This window comes from Odontesthes bonariensis, chromosome 20 (assembly GCF_027942865.1).
Source record: "Odontesthes bonariensis isolate fOdoBon6 chromosome 20, fOdoBon6.hap1, whole genome shotgun sequence".
Classification (NCBI taxonomy): Eukaryota; Metazoa; Chordata; class Actinopteri; order Atheriniformes; family Atherinopsidae; genus Odontesthes; species Odontesthes bonariensis.
The window spans coordinates 15,675,885-15,694,035 of NC_134525.1; the positions used below are offsets into that span (position 1 = coordinate 15,675,885).

An 18,151-nucleotide genomic window follows, 5' to 3' on the forward strand; every position below is an offset into this window, starting at 1 on the left:
GAATTAATGTTCTACCACAGATGCTTTGACTTCATATTCATGCTCAGATTTTTACTATTCTGTCTGGAATTAATCAGACTAGATGCTACACAGTTTTTTTGTTTGCTTGTTTGTTTTTTTTAACATGGAAATCATTACAGTAGTTGGTCATTATTTTAGTTGATCTGTCTGATCTCTAAAGTATTGCCCTGTTACAAGTGGCTCTTTCCTCTGGATCAGTAAAGAACAGCAAAGAGTTGTAGCACAACTTTTCTTGGGGTGGGATCACGGAGACCATCCCAGCCAACTAAAACTTTGTGACTGACATTTTTAAGAAAGAAAGTCCTGTTCATATTTCTGATATCATACAACAAAAGCCTCAGTCAGAAGGTTAATAGTTAATTTCCTTTCATTTACATAAATCGAATGATTTACCTAGACTTTTTGTTTTTGGGTTTGTTTTTCTCTGAGTGGTCCACTGAGCATTGTAGTAGTCCTCTGAAAATCTGTGGGTACATGGAGGATGAGTAGGGCTTACAGATTTGTTTGTGTTTGTTTCCCAGATGGGACCCCCTACACATGGTGGGTGGGCCGAGGCAGCGAGAAGCATTTCTACTGGGGAGGCTCAGGGCCTGGCATCCAGAAATGTGCCTGTGGCATTGACAGAAACTGCACTGACCCCAAGTACGACTGCAACTGTGATGCAGATGCTCAACAATGGTAAGTGAGACAGTCACACTAAAGTTCAACAGGTACACAAACTTTCCCTTTCAGCTGTTCACTGACTTTAATTACAGTTACCAGAATCAGCTGTCAGCATAAAAAAGTTCTCTTGGTGTGGGTAAGATTACATTATGTTGTTGAAACAAAACAGATGGAACACAATTTCAAGTAAACTGCTTTGGAAGACCTCAATGAGGGATATTTATATTTGCTTTGCACCTCGTTCCCTACAACCTTGTAGCCTGTATCATTCTTAAGTCCTTTCTCTCATAAAAGGCAAGAATATTCATTTAAGAAATCTATTGAGCGTACAATTAAATTGTGTAAGGCCTCTTTGAGCAAATGGCTTGGTGAGAGCTGACAGTACCTTGGGAAGAGGTTGGCTGGAAGAGGTTCTTTGACAGGAGGCATGCCAAGTAAGAAGGACTGGTCTCTCAAGTCGGACAAATCCGATGCAGAGAGGGGTGTGGCCCATTTTCATGCAGCTGTTGACTGCAGTTCATAAACATAGGGTCAGAGGAGTGAGTCTGAGCTACCGTTCTTAATGTGACATCATTATGTTAAACGTTCTGGGGTTCTCGGCTCATTTTTGTTGTTCTAGGTTAGTGGCTTTGATGATGAAATCCCTTATCATTCTCACTACTGAAATTTATACTGCTTGCATGAAACAGTACAGTAACAACGTGAGTGACTAAGTAGCTGATGGAGTTTTTGTCATTCATCTTTGTAATTGGATCTTTTCTAACATCCTTACAATTTTCCCCTGAAGTATTCAGAAACGTGTTGAAGAAAAGAAATAGGGGGTCTTTTGTTGTTGTTTGATTGCTGCTAAGTCCTTAAGGCCCTGTCACACTGTTGCGTATGGCACTAGCGTATGCCAGCGTATGAAAATTATCACTCATACGCTGGTATACGCTGACATACGCTAGGGGAACGTTAGGCATAGGTTGTATACGTTTCAAGCACGCTGGCATACGTTGGCATACGCAGAAATAAATTTTTGAACATGCTCAAAACTTTTGTGCGTATGGTTAATATGCTAAGCATACGCTAAGCATACGCTAAGCATACGCTAGGCATACGCTGAATACGCTAGAGCAGGGGTCTTCAACGTTTTTCAGGCCAGGGACCCCCAAACTGATGGAGAGTTGGAGCAGGGACCCCCCTACTTTTTATATGGCATACAATTGTGTTTTCTATTTAACGGGGCCTAGTGCCGTGTATAAACATAGCTACTCTGTTATTGTACATTCAATACTAAGCTATTCAAATAATACACAGGTTAATATATTCATGTTTTTATTTTAAACATGTGCAAGGTACAAGGTGGCCGTGCCACTGCCATTTATAAACAAACATCTTGCATACGACAATGAGCTATTCAAATAATCCACAGATTTTAACTTTAAACATGCATGTAGATGGGACAATGAATCCTCAAACCATCTGTGGATGCATATGCCAACTATGCGGTCGCTTAGGGCCCCCACGCCACCAGGGGGCCCCGAGAACAATTTTGAATTTAATTTTGATTACAACTTTATTTTTCTGTAAGATAATGTGAATGTCATTTGATTCTATTTTGTATTTGGATTTTGAACATTTTGCACACCATTGCACATCTGAAAGAAATTAAACTATTTAACGTGTTTACTATAAATGCAGTCTCCAGCCTGCTGATGTTACTTTCAAATAGTTAAATTAATGAGCCATACTTATACATCACTCTTTATGTAGAAGTTAATTAAACCATATTTATGAGTTTGCTGACACCTGTATAATGTAAGATGATTACAAATAATGCTAATGATTGTGGGTCCGTTACACACATAACAGTGTAGCCTATGGAATAATGAGGCATCTGGAGCTGAGGTGATGGTAGGGCAGCCCCAAATGAAATTCTGCTTAAGGCCCCATAAATGCTTGGGCCGGCCCTGTGTGGATGGCACACGTTTGCACACAATTTGTGAGAAAAAACTGTTTAAAAAAAAAAAAAAAAAATTTAAATTTTTTTTTTTTAAATAATTTTTTTTTTTTTTTTAAATCGTCTAAACAACCAAATATTTCGCGACCCCCCTGCAGTACCTCCGCGGACCCCCTGGGGGTCGCGGACCCCCTGTTGAAGACCTCTGCGCTAGAGGTACGATATAGGTACGTTACTGATAGGTCGAGAACGCTGGACATAAGTTGCCATACATTGGCATGAAGGTGTACCGTACAGCTAGCGTATTTATAGCCTCCGCCCGTCTGGCGGAGATGGAGGCGACAACTGACATATCTGAGGCAACCGACGATTCACGGGAGCGGTCAGGAGGAGGAGTTGGGGATCTTGATCGCTCAGAAGCATGTAACTCATCAGCCGCAGGTGCATCAGGCATTTCAGCAGGTTTGGGTGAGAATGATTCTTGTGTTTTTTTTGCCTTTTCCTTGACCTCGGCCTCGGCCCGGGGCCCGGGCAAACTACAATTGCTTCTTGGGAGGCATGATCGAGATGAATGTCTCGAGAGATGTTGATAGCACGTCGTCTACTGCAATAATGGAGCAATGTGGAAAGGCTGCTGATATAGGCGCGTTGAAACGTACGCTGGGCATGCGCAGTTCATATGCTACTCATACGCTAGTCATACGCAAAGTACGCTGGTTATACGTTGTTCATACGCTGACATACGCTGGCCATACGCTGTCAATACGCTAACCATAAGCTACTCATACGCTACTCTTAGGTTCAATACGGTAAGTATACGCACAATTCTTTATTTTCAAGGACTTTTCGTGCGTATGAAAATTATATTATTAATTTTCATACGCAACTCATACGCTTCTCTCATAGGCAACAGTGTGACAGGGCCTTTACCAGCCTATGGTTCATAAAGGTTCTTCTTAGTGTTTATTTCACCCTATTTGTCAGACTGGAGTCCTTTTTAGAGCTCACTTGTAACAGTATGGTTCTTTACATTCAGTAGGTCTTACGTTAGATTAAAACAACTTCAACAGGTGTTTTATTTTACACTATACTTGGTTCTACTTTGCCCTACTTTGCAATGTAGTACATGAGCATTACTGCTACTGTTTTTTCTGTGTGTTTCAAAGCAGACTTTTTTGTCGCCTGCAACATTTGGTTAGCTACAGTCTATGATATCTACTGACAAAGGTTGTCATTTCAAGAGCTGGCTGGAGATAAGACAGCTTTTGCTTCAAATATTTGTCTACATTTTGAGTGAATAATTTACCACTTTTGATTCTAAACCCGCATGAGTGGAATGGAACAGTTAAAACTCTTTGTCCTTTTTATCTGTCTAAATAGAATTTTAGGGATTATTTCAAGGGGCCGATATTTTCCCAATATTACCACTTGTCCTCACAAACAATAATAGTTCCAAAGTAGCGTGAGGAAACAGTTACACTTTCAGTTGCCATTTCGATTGCTCTTCAAGGCCTGAAGAGTATTTGTCATTCATGAGTTGCAACTGCTTTTGAAAAAATGTCCCTTTGATATGATAGTGTGATGGTAAATGTTTATAGAAAGTGACTATGGTGTTTCACCCATTTTCTCACATTTAAACACCTCAGAATACCTACTTAACCTCTCCAAAGAACATCTTGCCACCAAATTAGAAGTCTTAATGAAGCATTTGTTCCTCAAACTCATATGTTTTCACAGACCAGTAGTATGCAATCTAACTTAGCTCGATAATATGATGAGGTGTCTAACTTCAGTTAATATAATGACTGAATGATAAATGCCATCATCAATTATGTGGGTTTTTTTAATTGGCAATGTTTACCTCCAGAACCAAGAGTGTGTGTTTCAAAGCTCTTTTAGCCATCTGATTGATATTTTCATTAAAACCAATTGCATCACTGTCTGTTAGTGCATGCATATGTGTGTAAGTAATTACTGAGTGTTAGCAAGAAGAGATTTTATTTGCTCCCATGTCTCCCTTTGATGATATTACAAGTAATCCCTACCCTCTCTCATCTCCCTTCTTTTATTGTATGCATTAGTGTGTCACTGTTTGTCAAAGATGGGTTTTTGAAATATTACCACAACAACTTTTTCCCATCATCACCCATATTTTTGGCACGTATATACCCACTCATATGTATACAATCACATCGCATGGATACATGTGTACACAAATACAGCTGGAAATGACTTCTCACAGTTTAATTTCTAAATGGCATAGTATGACTAAAGCTCCAATTAAATTATGTGGAGAATAAGATATACAATAAAACTGAAATATAGTAAAGGCTGTTATTTAAACATTCAACGTATGAACTGTCAAAGCACCTTTATATTACCATAAAGGTAATATATTATATTTTGAAAAACTGTGCATACAGCTAAATCTCAGTTTCAAGATAATTTTTTTTATTGACACCTAAGTAACAATGAACTATACTATCCATACTAATTATTTCATAGTTATTAGCATAGCAAAATATATACTTTATTAGTACTGAAATGCATGAACAAAAGCAAGTCCTATTACACATTGTTATACTGTCAACATGCAATTATAACTATAATTATGCACATACTTATATAGATACATGATTGTATTAATATTTATGCACTGTACATATCGGACCACATGTAATGCGGTTGCATGTTACATTCATTTAATCTTCAGGCTGCATTGCTGCAAATCAAATTTTAGATAAACAACAGCATTTAATTACCAAGTCTCATCAGTATATATCAGGATTAAATAAATGCCCAGACAAGTTATGTTAATGAGGCTCAAAGGAAAAAGTCTAGCAATGGGATATCAAAGGCAATTGCTTTGCAAAAATCAACAGTTGCTGCTTTCCAAAAAAGCAGGTATACAAGGAAAAAGAAGAAAATGGTAAATGGCGGATAGGCCTAGGAGCACATGTCTTATGGATGACCAGAAAACCATTTCCACTGTGAGGGAAAAACACATATTTCATTTCACAGCAAGTCAAGCATGTTTTTCAGCGTGTAGGCATACATGTTTCCTTTACAGAGATCAAGAGAAAACTTGGCCAGAACCTCAAAGGATTCGCTACAAGATGCAAACAGCAGGATGGCTGGGTTGCACTTACAGAGAAAAACGTTTTCCGGACTGATAAAAATAAACCTGTGTCAGAACGATGGTAAAGAAGTATCTACTGTAGATGGTAAAGAGAACTGCGTGGAGAAAAATCAACAAAAAAAAACACAACCTCATTTAGAAAATATAGGGCTGGTTATGTAACAATTTGGAGCTGCATGGCATCAATTAACTGCCACCCTAACCGAAGCAAAAGGATCAATTCAGAGGTGAACTTAAGCATTTTGTGTCCATTTATTAAGCCAAATGCATAAAAATTCATTGGACAGCCTGATAGGTCTCCACAGGACAAGAAACCTAAACATAAGTCCAAAACAAAAAGGTTTTCGGAGTGAACAGATGAAATATTTGGAATATAACACCCTGGTCTCGATCCTAGGGAGCAGCATTTCACTTCCAGAGAACAAAACTATTGATGTAAACCCACTCAAATTAAAGCTGAGACTTGGCTCTTTAACATCCTTTTTTCTTTTTTTCTTAATTAAAATGTGCTTAAGCACAGAGCCTGAGGAGGAAATAATGTATACCTCTCTAATCATACACATCTCAAATGTGCACTCTCCTAGACTAATATAAAGACAACTAGTCAGGAACTGAAACACTGATTTCAAGCAGTTGAACGCATTATATGTAGTTTTACTTTAACTGGCACAGCATCTCATATCATGAACAATCCAGATATACTGTATTTCTGCCTGATCTCAATGCTCCTACTTCAAACATTAGAGGAATTTTTACAACCGTCTACATAAAATATTGTCCTATACAAACAGCTGCAGTATAATGCGTAATATTTGTGCATACAAGTGCTGTGCTTCAAGATCATTATATATTCACAGCTGCCATATGTCCACCATAAAAGAGACGTTTTCTATCTCCAGCTAAACCCTTGCCTCAGTATCAGAATCACCTATCAGTTATATTGCCACAAATCCAAGGAATTGTTGATGGACATTAGTATTGGCACCTAAAGGAGGCTGAAAGGAGCATTCAGCTTGTCATGTTGACCCTCTTTTCTTTCTCATTTTACAGGAGAGAAGATTCTGGTCTCTTGATAAATAAAGAACACCTGCCTGTCAGCCAGGTTGCCGTTGGTGACACAAATAGACCGGGCTCTGAGGCCAAACTCACTGTTGGACCACTCCGTTGCCAAGGAGATAGTAAGTATTGTGCCACTGATGCATATGTACTCAGGTTCTGCAATCAGTTGTGTGTTTGTATTTGTGTGCTACATGATGTTAGAATGAATGAGGATTGGTCAATCTACAGAAATGGAGTTAGCAAACTTTTTGAGAAAAGATTTAATTGCTCCTTGAAGTGTTGATGAATTTTTTATTAAATTGTTGTCCACAAAAAGAGCAGACATTTGAAGATGTCACTTTGGGCTACAGGAAAGTGATTCACATTTTCCTCTTTTTTTCCTAAATTTCACTGGTGCCAAACAGACTAATTGAAAAAAAATAATTAGCAAATGAACTGGTAATAAGAATACTTTTTACAGGGCTAGTTGGACAAACAGCATACAAGTAATACTTTAAGTCCAATTTAAAATAAAATGCTAACTGATTTGTTATAAAGCCATATAATTTAAAGAAAAAAAAACTGGCGTTGAAATTAATTTATGAAAACTGCTGAATTGCTTTAGATGATTCAAGATCAAGCATTATATTGGGACATGTGGAACAGACAGCCAGGTTCTGGTATGTAAGCAAATGTGAATTTTGGTTCAAGAAAAGTAAAAAGATTAGAAATGTAACCCAGAGCTAAATCTCCCTGTGCTTCTGAGTTATCAGTTCGATCTTAGAATGAACTTTAGAGGGGCTTGCATAGGAAGGTGAAAACATTTATTAGCTGCAGATCTAAAAGCTTTGAATGAGGCAAGTGGACTACCGTTACACTGGCTTAATTGAGAAGCAATATATGTGCTAACGACCTTCTCCAAGTCATCTGCAGAGAGGAGTGGTTTCATTTTCAAACTAATTCTCAGCAGGTTGTAAAGGTACAACTGCATAACCTTTTGTTAAGGGCTCATCAAAGGTTGAATGAGGAGAACTTAACTCCCCAACTCCATTCTCTTTAATACAGCTCTCATCAGAATTTTCCATTTTGCTATATTTATCATTTTTGAGTTGTCAGGGGAGCAATGAACAGTTCTTTAATTTGATGTTGTAGTGAACAGTTAATGGTAATCCAGCGAGCTTTTGAAATTAATTAAACTCTTTATTCACTCCAAAGGTAAATTATAATGTTGTAGTAATTCATTTATTTTTATTTCATCAGTCATTATAAGTTGTCATTGTGTATGGTTATTGCTGCTTGCAGGTGTGATGTCTGTTACTCTGGGTTCCGAAAGATACATTCTTTAATCTGAAAGTCAGTGAGATGACGGCAAAAACATTTTCAAGGTGTTGGGCCCTGCGTCCTGCAGCCTTTCACCCTTAGTGAAGACGTTTGAAAAATCCCTTTATTCAGAAAAAAAAACAAGCCACTATCAGCTGTCATCATCACGATTGATATATAAAGATATGGAATTGTGGAAAAGTGAAAGGTCCCATGAAAGTATATCACGCACAAATAGCAGACCATTTCTATTTGTTTTCGGCTTATTGTAACTGCACAAAAATTCCAAAGGTCAGGGAGGATTTTATTCTGTTATCATTAAGCAATTAAAGGAGCGCAACTGTGGTGTTTGTCATATTATATCAGCCCCTTTATGTAACTTCAACGTTTCAGTGGTAACAAGTTGCCCGGTGGTGTGGTGGTTAGCACACCTCACCTACCAGCAAGGGAGTTCCTGTTTCAAATCCCAACTGGGGCCTCTCTGTTGGAGTTTGCATGTTTCTCTGTGCCTGCGTTTGGATGTCCTCCCAACATCCAAACGCATGCATGTTAAATCGACCTAAATGTGGGTGTGAGGCCCCCCCCCCATGGATGCAATGGATGCAATGGTATAGCTTACACAAACATTGAAATTCAATGCTTCGTAATTTAATACGTAATTATTTTCACTCTTTTCCTTTGACTGTTTCTTTGTCCAAATTCCCAGTGGAAATTATAGGCCAACTAAGCAGTAAATGTTTGCAAACTCAGCATTTGAACTTGGCCAGTCCAACCTGCTTGACAAGTCGGGTGTGGTGATTAAGTAAAGATGGATTGCAACCATTTGTAGGGCAAAGATGTAAATCTATGTAATCTCTCCATTTGTTTTACAGCCATTACATTCTAAATGTCTGTGTAGTTGCACTTGTTTCTCAGGTAAACATCAGATGTCAAATACAGTAGAACACACGTATCCACTGATTAAGGGGCAGTCCAATCCTCCTTTTTTCTTCTCTCTTGCTCCTGTAATCATTGTTGCCACGCTGCTCTCAGTGGGACTTTGGGTCAGCTGGAAGACACTCCTGGATCCTGCAGGGCTGCAATATTGACAACTGGTCTTTTCGTGCAACTCGTGTTCTGGACTGTTTCACTTTGTCCTGAACCTTCCCACGCTGTGTTTGGTGTTTCTGCTTGGTCTGCACAATTTCATTGCATCACATCTGTAATGCCACACTTTAAAATTGAAATGTCTCTGAGCTTCTGGTTAATCTCAGAGTGCTTTCAAATATCTGCAAGCAATGCCAAAATTACCCCAGTGACGTAAAGCCAAACAAACCCCAAAGGAGTAGCTTCGACCATGAGGAGTTATTCTGTAGTAGAAACCCCCTTTTTTTTTTTTCTTTTTTTTTTTTACGTGAGGGCTGTTTGTGTCAAAAACACACAGGCTGATGTTTGTCAGCTTGTCAAGATAAGCCACTATCCTGGCTCAAAGAAACACATTGTGGATGTCTTCTGTCTGTTTGAGGTGTCTGCAGTTGATGCCTGTCGAATTATCCGGAGGTAGACGGCCTCTGTGTGTTGCACTGAAACCCTTTTGCCATCTTTGGAGGAGCTAAGAAATTGCTTTGCTTGCTTAAAATGACTCGGGCTGGCAAATAGTATTTTTTTCTTATCGCAGATTGTGACCTCACTAAAACTATGATGAAGGAAACGGTGTATGTTTTCCTGTCTGTTGACCAGAACTGATTAGCTGATACACAGGTGGATTCCACCTTTCCAAATGCGTTACCTTTTATAAAGATTCATACCCGTATACCCGTCTTTGGGATTTCACTACCTTCTTTGTTTTACTTCCTCCTTCGAAAAAAAGAACACAGTTGAGTTTTACAGCGCCAGATGTTTTGTATAAAGTAATACCTTTGGAGCAGAAAAGCAAATATAGATATTTAGTCCAAGGCAACATGTTCATTTAAATAATAATACTTTATAGAAAAAAAATTAAAAGTCCATTAACTTCCCCTTTTTTATTCTCAAGGTAAAACATAGAATGAGGTGCAAAGGAATATGGCCTATACCATAAATATATATTTTTCACCTTTCTCTTGAATTTTATTTCGTCTCTATGAGTCCATCCATTAGTTTATTCTGCAGACAGGAAGTGGCCTGGTTCTGTCAAGGGTGCAGAACATGACAGAACACCTGCCCTTCTTCTTCCCTAGTGTCACACTGATCATGGTCCCCTCATCAGCAACTTGGTACCACCATTACTAATGTCCCTTCATCACAGAGATGAATTTCATACAAACTAATTGTGATTTAATAACCCATGACATCACATCTGTTTGTGTGAATAGGGATCCATCGTGTAGGAATGTGTGGAGCACCATGACAAAAGATAGATCTTTCTGTCACTTGACTGGAGCCAAATTCCCATTGTCTTACCCTCTTGGCACTGCATGAGTCTTTGTGTCTGAAAGAGATTAAGCGAGCCATCCTCTTTTTTTATTGAGTGACCAAATTAACAAAGTTTAGAATGAAGACGAGTTTGAGGTATGTTTCCCATAGTGCTGGCCACGACACCAGAACATGGAGCATACATTATACATTGGCCCATTAAGGCAAATTAAATGTGTAGTAAAAATTTCACACGTGAATAGGTACTCCGTGTATGATTGATGCTTTTCATACTGTGCATGGAGCTCTGTCTCAGTGAGAGCAATGACGATTGGCTGCCACATAATGGGTTTTCATAGGCAAATGACTAATGTCTTGAGCAGTCAGGAAAAGTTTTAGTAAGGTGGACTGTGTGCAAGTGCACGTTCACACTTTAGTGAGTCTGTTTTTCTCCTTCTGTGGTAGGTGCGCGGGCATTAGAGTGCAACTTATTGTGCATGTGTGTGCGTGCCTTAGCATTAATGAAGCCTCTTTCTATGGCTAATTTAATGGCATTCTATACAATCACAAGCAGACAAGGAGAAATGACTCCCATTTACTGATGTTAAAAGGGTTTGGACATTTTAATTGATGGAAATTCAAATAAAAGATAGCAAATGAAGCAAAGCAGAAAATACACGTGCATTCTATTTTTACCACTCAGTATACCCATATGAAGTTATACGTCAAAAAAGAAAATGTATTTCAAATGTTTTCATACTGGGCCAGCAAGGGGAGTGGGGTTTCCCTGTTTGAATCTTGACCTTTCTGTGTGAGGTTTGAATGTTTTCCCTGTTCCTGTGTTTGTCTCTGAGTGCTCCGACTTCTTTTCATAGTCAGAAGACACGTGTTTTAAGGTCACCTGCGATTCTAAATCAAGTGTTGGTTGGTACAAGTGTGAGAGTCTCCTTGGTAGTGAAATGAAAAAGGAAAAAAAACAGTACACTTCAGACACAATCATTAGCCGCTTTCGGACTGTAGGAACCTTTGGCAGTTCTAATAACCTTTTAATCCGCGGGGCCGTTTTCTCCCGTGTTCGGACATACAGGAACTCGGGGCTTTCTCCCTTAGTTCCTATAACTATTTCGCTCCTTCTCCGAGGTCGGGTCTTTTCATAGTTCTTATAGAACGAATATAACGGAGGTGTGTGGTGGTCGGTAGCTACGCCCCATGTCATGCTATCACGGCTGAAATGTTTCCTCATAGACACAGACACAACCGGCGGGTGTTTAATAAGTTAAACTTACACTGGTCTCATTTGTCTGCAGCGCTCTGCTCTCCTTTCTTCCTTCATGAAATGAAAAAGTATCGTCTCCTGACTCTCTCTGTGAGCTTTTCCAGCCTCTAGACGCATGATGTGATTGTCCATGATTAATATCACCATCATGCAGACCATAAACACAGTGGCCTCCCCGGTCTCCATATTAGCTTCTTGGTGGTGTTTTTTCTACTCTCCTTACTTTTACCGTTTTTGTTTTGTGTTTGAATGTAGCGCTAAACGGCTAACGGCTAACACGTCACTGAAGCAGACGGCTGCGTGCGGCGCAGTCCCTATCAGGTCCCGACTCATGTGCGAATGCAGACTGAAACAGTTCCGCTGGGGAAGGATAGTTATCAGAACGAAATTCGAGGAGGGTAGTTCTGATAACTACTTTCTTAGAACGGTCTGTCCGAAAGCGGCTATAGGCACCCTTTTGACAAGAGAGCTGTCTGAAAGCATTAGAAATGCTTGAATCAAGCGACATAACATTTCCAAAGGCTACAAGGCAAACACAGAAGGTTTTCAAATTCAACATAAACATGTAATGTAATCAAGATGTTTCCCAAAGCCATTAAGATGCCCCAAGCTGAAATGGAACAATCTCAAGTCATGGTACCAACCAAAACCATACACTTCACACTGAGTCAAGTGTTGTTCTCGGAAGGAGGTCCAAGGTAGAGGCCTGCGCGGCCCGCATTGTGCACTCCCGCTCCCGACCGCTCCCGCAAAAAGATAGGATTTTTAGTCCCGCTCCCGCCCGCACCTGTCATATTTTGTCCCGCTCCCGCCCGCAATTCCCACATGATTCAGACGTTCGCGTTAGGCTACTTCTCACGGAAGTTCTTGTCATTGACTTGAGGAAAGAAACATGATCTTAGCTGCGCACACCACTGTCCGATCCTTCATGGGGCACAAAGTGCAGGAGCGCATCAGATGGCACAAGCAGCTGAGGCTTTACAGCAGTAAGCCTACCCAACATACCTACCAAAATCTACCGTGAATATTAAGAATAATACATTGTACATAGCCTATGTTATAGCCTATGCCACTCCTCACATTTCCATTCTTTGAAGTAGTATATATTTTTAGTTAATATGATTTTAAACACAGCGTGATGGAGCCCCGCCCCCTACTTTGAGTGGATTTGAGCATACATATCTAAGCCTACAGCTCACTTTACATTGATTTAAATGCAAACAAGTGGAATGAAAACAATATGTGTTATTAATTGCTATACCTTTTCTAAACCCAGAATGTTGAAAATGTAACATGTAATCCAATTATTATTTAAGTAGGTTAACCATGCCCTGTCCCTCGTCGTTGTGCCTCACGTTTTTAGTTAGCGGGACTGCAGCTTTTCACCGCTCCCGCCCGCTCCCGCACTAGGCACTCCCCTCCCGCCCGCGCCCGCAATGAGCTTTCAAAATGTGTCCCGCGCCGCACTGCTTTGCGTTGGGTCCCGCGAGTCCCGCGGGAGTGCAGGGCTCTAGTCCAAGGAGCATTTCTGATCAAAGAGCACAACTTTTGAAATAACTACACACAGAATGAAATAGATTTCAACAGATTTGCTGCTTCTGATTCTGGAGGCACTGAATAAGTAGCAGGATTGATGAAATCAGAAGATTATCAAGGCAAAGCAAAATGTGTCAGAAAACTAGGTTTGAAAGTCTTTTGGTTGTTCATCAAAGATAGAATGATTAAGCTGGCCAGCAGCAGACTTCACCTTAACCTACTAAAAACCTTTGAAAAGAGCTGAAATCTGCCATTGCAAGAAGAAATGACCAACAGACATGTGAAAGAAGCTTCTTTTTGTTCTGGCTGAAAGAAGTTTCTAGGAAGCTAGAGACTTGTGATTACAACTTGAACCTGTCCCGTGATGGTTTAAACCCAGCTCACCTTCCCTAGTAGTAGATGAACTGTCCAAAACTCTATGAATTCTGCTTTACAATGATAAAAACATTTTAAAAAATCCCTTTAATGTGACCACTCGGTAGCCAGTGTTATCCCTGTCATAACTGACACCTTCTGCTTAAAACCCAAAAAGTCACAAGGATTGTGCAGAAGTTGTCATTGTTGTCAAGTTTGCCATTTCTTTGAATATCATTTGAGCTTGTGTCTTTAGTTGTTTTTTCTTTTTTTAGTTTAGTGATCATAGCCATTTTATGACACTTATTTGATATTCAGGAGTGCCCATAATTCTGACTAAGACTGTCTATCATTAAGACAAACATTCACAAATTTAAAATCGAATGTACAACACAAAACATTCTACCAAAATGATATACTCAATTCAATTTAGTTTTATTTATATAGCGCCAAATTACAACAAATGTCATCTCAAGGCACTTAAATAATATAGTCCAATTCAAGCCAATTGGAGTTCAATTCATTGTAATCATAATTCATTTCAAAATAATCCAATTCATTCATATAGAGCCAATTTAAAAACAACTTCCTAGCTAAGGAAACCAACAGATTGCACCGAAACTTGTCTTCAGTCCAGTCTCCCGTCCTGAGTGTGCCTGAGGCAACTGTGGAGAGAAACGACTCCCTTTTAACAGGAAGAAACCTTAGGAAGGGTGGCCATCCGCCTCGACCAGCTGGGGTTTGAGAGGACAGAAAAGAGGGGACAACAAACACTGTAGCACCATTCAAAGGATACCTGTAGGAACAGGGAAACACAAGTTAATTTGATATCTTTTTCATTTAATGTAAATAAGTTGTAAATGATATTCTTAAGCAGTTTAGATTCCATTTTATGAACTTGGTACCATTTTATATGCACCATGATCCTTTCCAATTGAGGCTCTAACTAATCTTCATTTTGCCTCTCTTTCTTTCAATATATCACTTGGGAGGCTTGCTTCACAGTAAACTGTCATTCGAGATTCATGTGCAACTTTTGACTCTCAAATGAATAACTTGGCCCTATGTAGAGAGTTGTAGGCTGTCTTCTTTTCTATTACCATAAAAATGTTGTTTTACAACTTTAATATCAGCACTTGATGACAGAGTTACTCTACACTGTCATTCACCATGATTATTCTTGCAGCTAAACCCCATTTATCATATCGTATGACAAATTACAAACTTTGTAGACTTCATGCTGACTTTATCACAGTATCGCTGACGAGAGGAAATAATCAAGAAGTGGTATAGATCTATAGCCCTCTACTGTCAAAGTTGCCAGGCTGCCTCATACAAATCCTAAAACTGCGGCTCATAACTACTGTAGCGCACACTAATCGTGGTAGGATTGGTTTCAAGTGAGATTCACCATTTAAGAAGAAAGAACTGCATTCAACCTCAAACTAAATTCTTTCATTTCTCTTGGCAAGTAAAGCTTCATTATCTGACTGTGTTAATGAATTGTGTTACTTCTTGGTTCGTCCTTTTTTTCTCAAGTATTATTCTTTAGATGCATTGATAAGTTTTTTCCTTGTTCTAAGATACTTCTTGAAAAAAGGGCTCTGTTGCATGATTGAATGTCCATGACATCGTAATGGTAATGGGTTTTTTTTTAAGCATAAACACAAAAAAAATGTTCCTTGCAATGACAGCTTGTAGAATTAATTAGGTAGAACATAATTAAAGAGTTCTTATTTCTCTTTCTTTCATATCACCTCTCCTCTTGTACGGCTATGACGGTTTCATGCTAAAAATGTATGACAAGCAACTTAATTGCACAGTAAGATTGATAAAGGCTTTGCAGGTCTCAAATGACAGACACAAACTAATTGCCCGAATATTCAAATGCTACATTTACCCTGCATATACTTTACCTAGACCATAAAATGACAGAATACAGATGGCTCAATTACACAAATGAGATTAAATACAGGTCTCAATGGAAATAAAAGAATGAGCATGAGGAAGAAATATATGCTTCATGCGCCAGCCCTCTTGACTCGTTGCAGAACTGTATATGGGTTCAAGTGTTTTGAACAGTCATATCTGAACCATGCCCTGAGGGGCACTTTGTGTAGATGAGGCCATCCTTAGTCCTTTGATGAGAAAAAAATCGTTAACTAGAGGTGTGTGAGCTGGAGGTATAAGTAGAAAATGGAAAAGTTAAATTAGATGTCACAGTGTGTTTTCTCCCACATAACTGCTGAAATCAGATGAATTTCCAGTCATTTTATATGTCACGCTGCGAGGAGCATTCAAAGTGAAAAGAAGACGTTGTTAATTAGCTATTATTGTTAAGTATGTGTTCTCTGCCCTCCAGCAGCATACATTTTTTGTATTTCTAATGTGAATGCTCACGTTGTGCATTTTACGTGTCTCTGTTTGTGTGTCTGAAAATGTCCGTGTTAATGACCTGTGGCAGTGCAGTCAGTCATCCAAACCATCTGTTGGTACTGGCACATGACCTGTGTGGTCAGGCACAGACAGATGAATCATCCAGTTGGCTTTCAGACCCAGACTTCACCTCAAACTCTGTCTCACATCATGTCAGCCTCCACAGTTCACTGAGCTTGTTCTTATTTGCCTCTCTCTCCTCTTTTTAACACGTCCCTGTGTGCCAATGCAGAGGTCAACAGCTGTTTTCTAGTTTTCACCTAACACAATGTTTCAGTTAAATGACTCCATGGATCCAGGAATACAACAAGTATAAAAGAATTGTAAAATCCATTCATCAAGTGGAACTGGATCTTGCTCGCTTATCGTATCTATGACATGTACAGTACAGAAAATGATGTAAACACAGTAAAAATTAATCAGGCATTTTTCTCAATCCTGTTTGAAATGAGAAACCAATCCAACTTCACAAAGCTGTGAAGTACTGACTGATTTACTGCCTGAAATATTCTAAGCAGCTACATGTGCATCGTACATCACTTTGTCACCGGCCTGAGCACAGGTGATAGCATTCCTTCTGACAATATGGGTATATTCTTATAACAATTGTGACTGAACCTGTAACTCAGAGCATGAACATTATAAATCCAGATATAAGCTTAAGATTTGTTTTGTCTATGTCCTATATCACTTCAGAGCTTTTAGGTGCCAAGTGTATTTCGTATGTGAAGATACTTCTGTCAACCAGACGGCAGCACTCAGTCTGTTCCACACGGTTTTGATTTCATTGTACATGTCTCTCATGTATTGTATAATTTTGTATTCATTTTCAAGTGTTACACATATTGTTCAATATTAGATCGACTGAGACAGAGTTGTGTTGGAGCTCACAAGCACACAGAAAAGAGTTTCTGAGACCACAAAACATTTGCGTTTTTCTAAGAAAAGGAGAAGAAGAATATGCCTCACATGCATGTAATGGGACTGAATTGTATAGCAGCAGACGCTTCAGAAGAACTAAAAGTACATCTGAGATATTTTTAACGTCGTGTACCAAACAGAGTCCAAGTTTGTGACAACGGGATGAGGGTTTCTATTTTGGTTTGGTATTACCTTGAAAAATCTATTGAACAAAGAGAGAAAAGGTTTGACAAAAAAATGAGAAAAACATGCCAAACTATCTATTGTTGGCAAACAACAACAGATAGTTTTGCTTAAAGGCTTTCTCACCTATTGTTGTATTCATTCAAAGTCTCTACATCTGTATACATAAAAGAAAAAATGGCTTGATTCCAAGCTTGGTGTGGCACATCAGCAGAAATGTAGAACTTTGGTTGAGATAAAAAAAAAGGAGGGAATTGTTGTTTGTTTGGTAAGCATTCTCGGGCTCTGAGAACCTCAGGGAGGGGTCTCCTGCTGGTGCCCAGAGTCAGGACTAAACAAGGTGAGGCTGCGTTTCAGTTTTATGCTCCTAAAATCTGGAACAGTCTTCCAGAAGATGTGAGACAGGCCTCAACTCTGACAATGTTTAAATCCAGGCTGAAAACAGTTCTATTTAGCTGTGCATATGACACCTGAAAGTATTTTATCTGCACTCTTCACTTTTTAATTACTTTATGATTATTTTAATGGGTTTTAAATTTCTTTCTTTTTTAATTTCTTTCTTTTATTTTTTTATTTTTTTTATTCCTTTTTAATGGTTTTATTGCCTTCTTGTGATTTTATGTAGCTGTAAAGCACTTTGAATTGCCCTGTGTATGAATTGTGCTCTATAAATAAAATTGCCTTGCCTTGCCTTGCCATTCCAATGTGTCACTGAAATATGCGCCCCATTGCCAAGCCAAGGTGAGGCTGACACAAGGACAATCAGAGGTTCATGATTTGGCTTCCAATGTTTATTTCTGTTTTCTGTTTTCTTTGCAACATTGAGTTTCTATCCCTAATTCTTTACTGTCCTTTGGTTCTCACACATTATACATCCCTTTTTTTCCCCGTTCTCCTCTCCTCCAACTTTCTTCCAGTTTTTAACCCCTCCTTCAAGACTCACCTGTGC

The 18,151-nt window shown here is 39.1% G+C and overlaps 1 protein-coding gene across 3 annotated transcripts in view; it reads left to right on the forward strand.

Moving 5' to 3' along the window:
• The window catches only part of cntnap2a (contactin associated protein 2a), a 350,220-nt gene that overhangs the window by 284,702 nt on the left and 47,367 nt on the right, over nt 1-18,151 (forward strand). For all 3 annotated transcript variants that reach the window (XM_075452129.1, XM_075452131.1, XM_075452130.1), the window contains exons 16-17: nt 543-699; nt 6,816-6,943. In XM_075452129.1, coding sequence (XP_075308244.1) covers nt 543-699; nt 6,816-6,943 — 285 coding nt within the window. The remainder of the gene's footprint in view (nt 1-542; nt 700-6,815; nt 6,944-18,151) is intronic.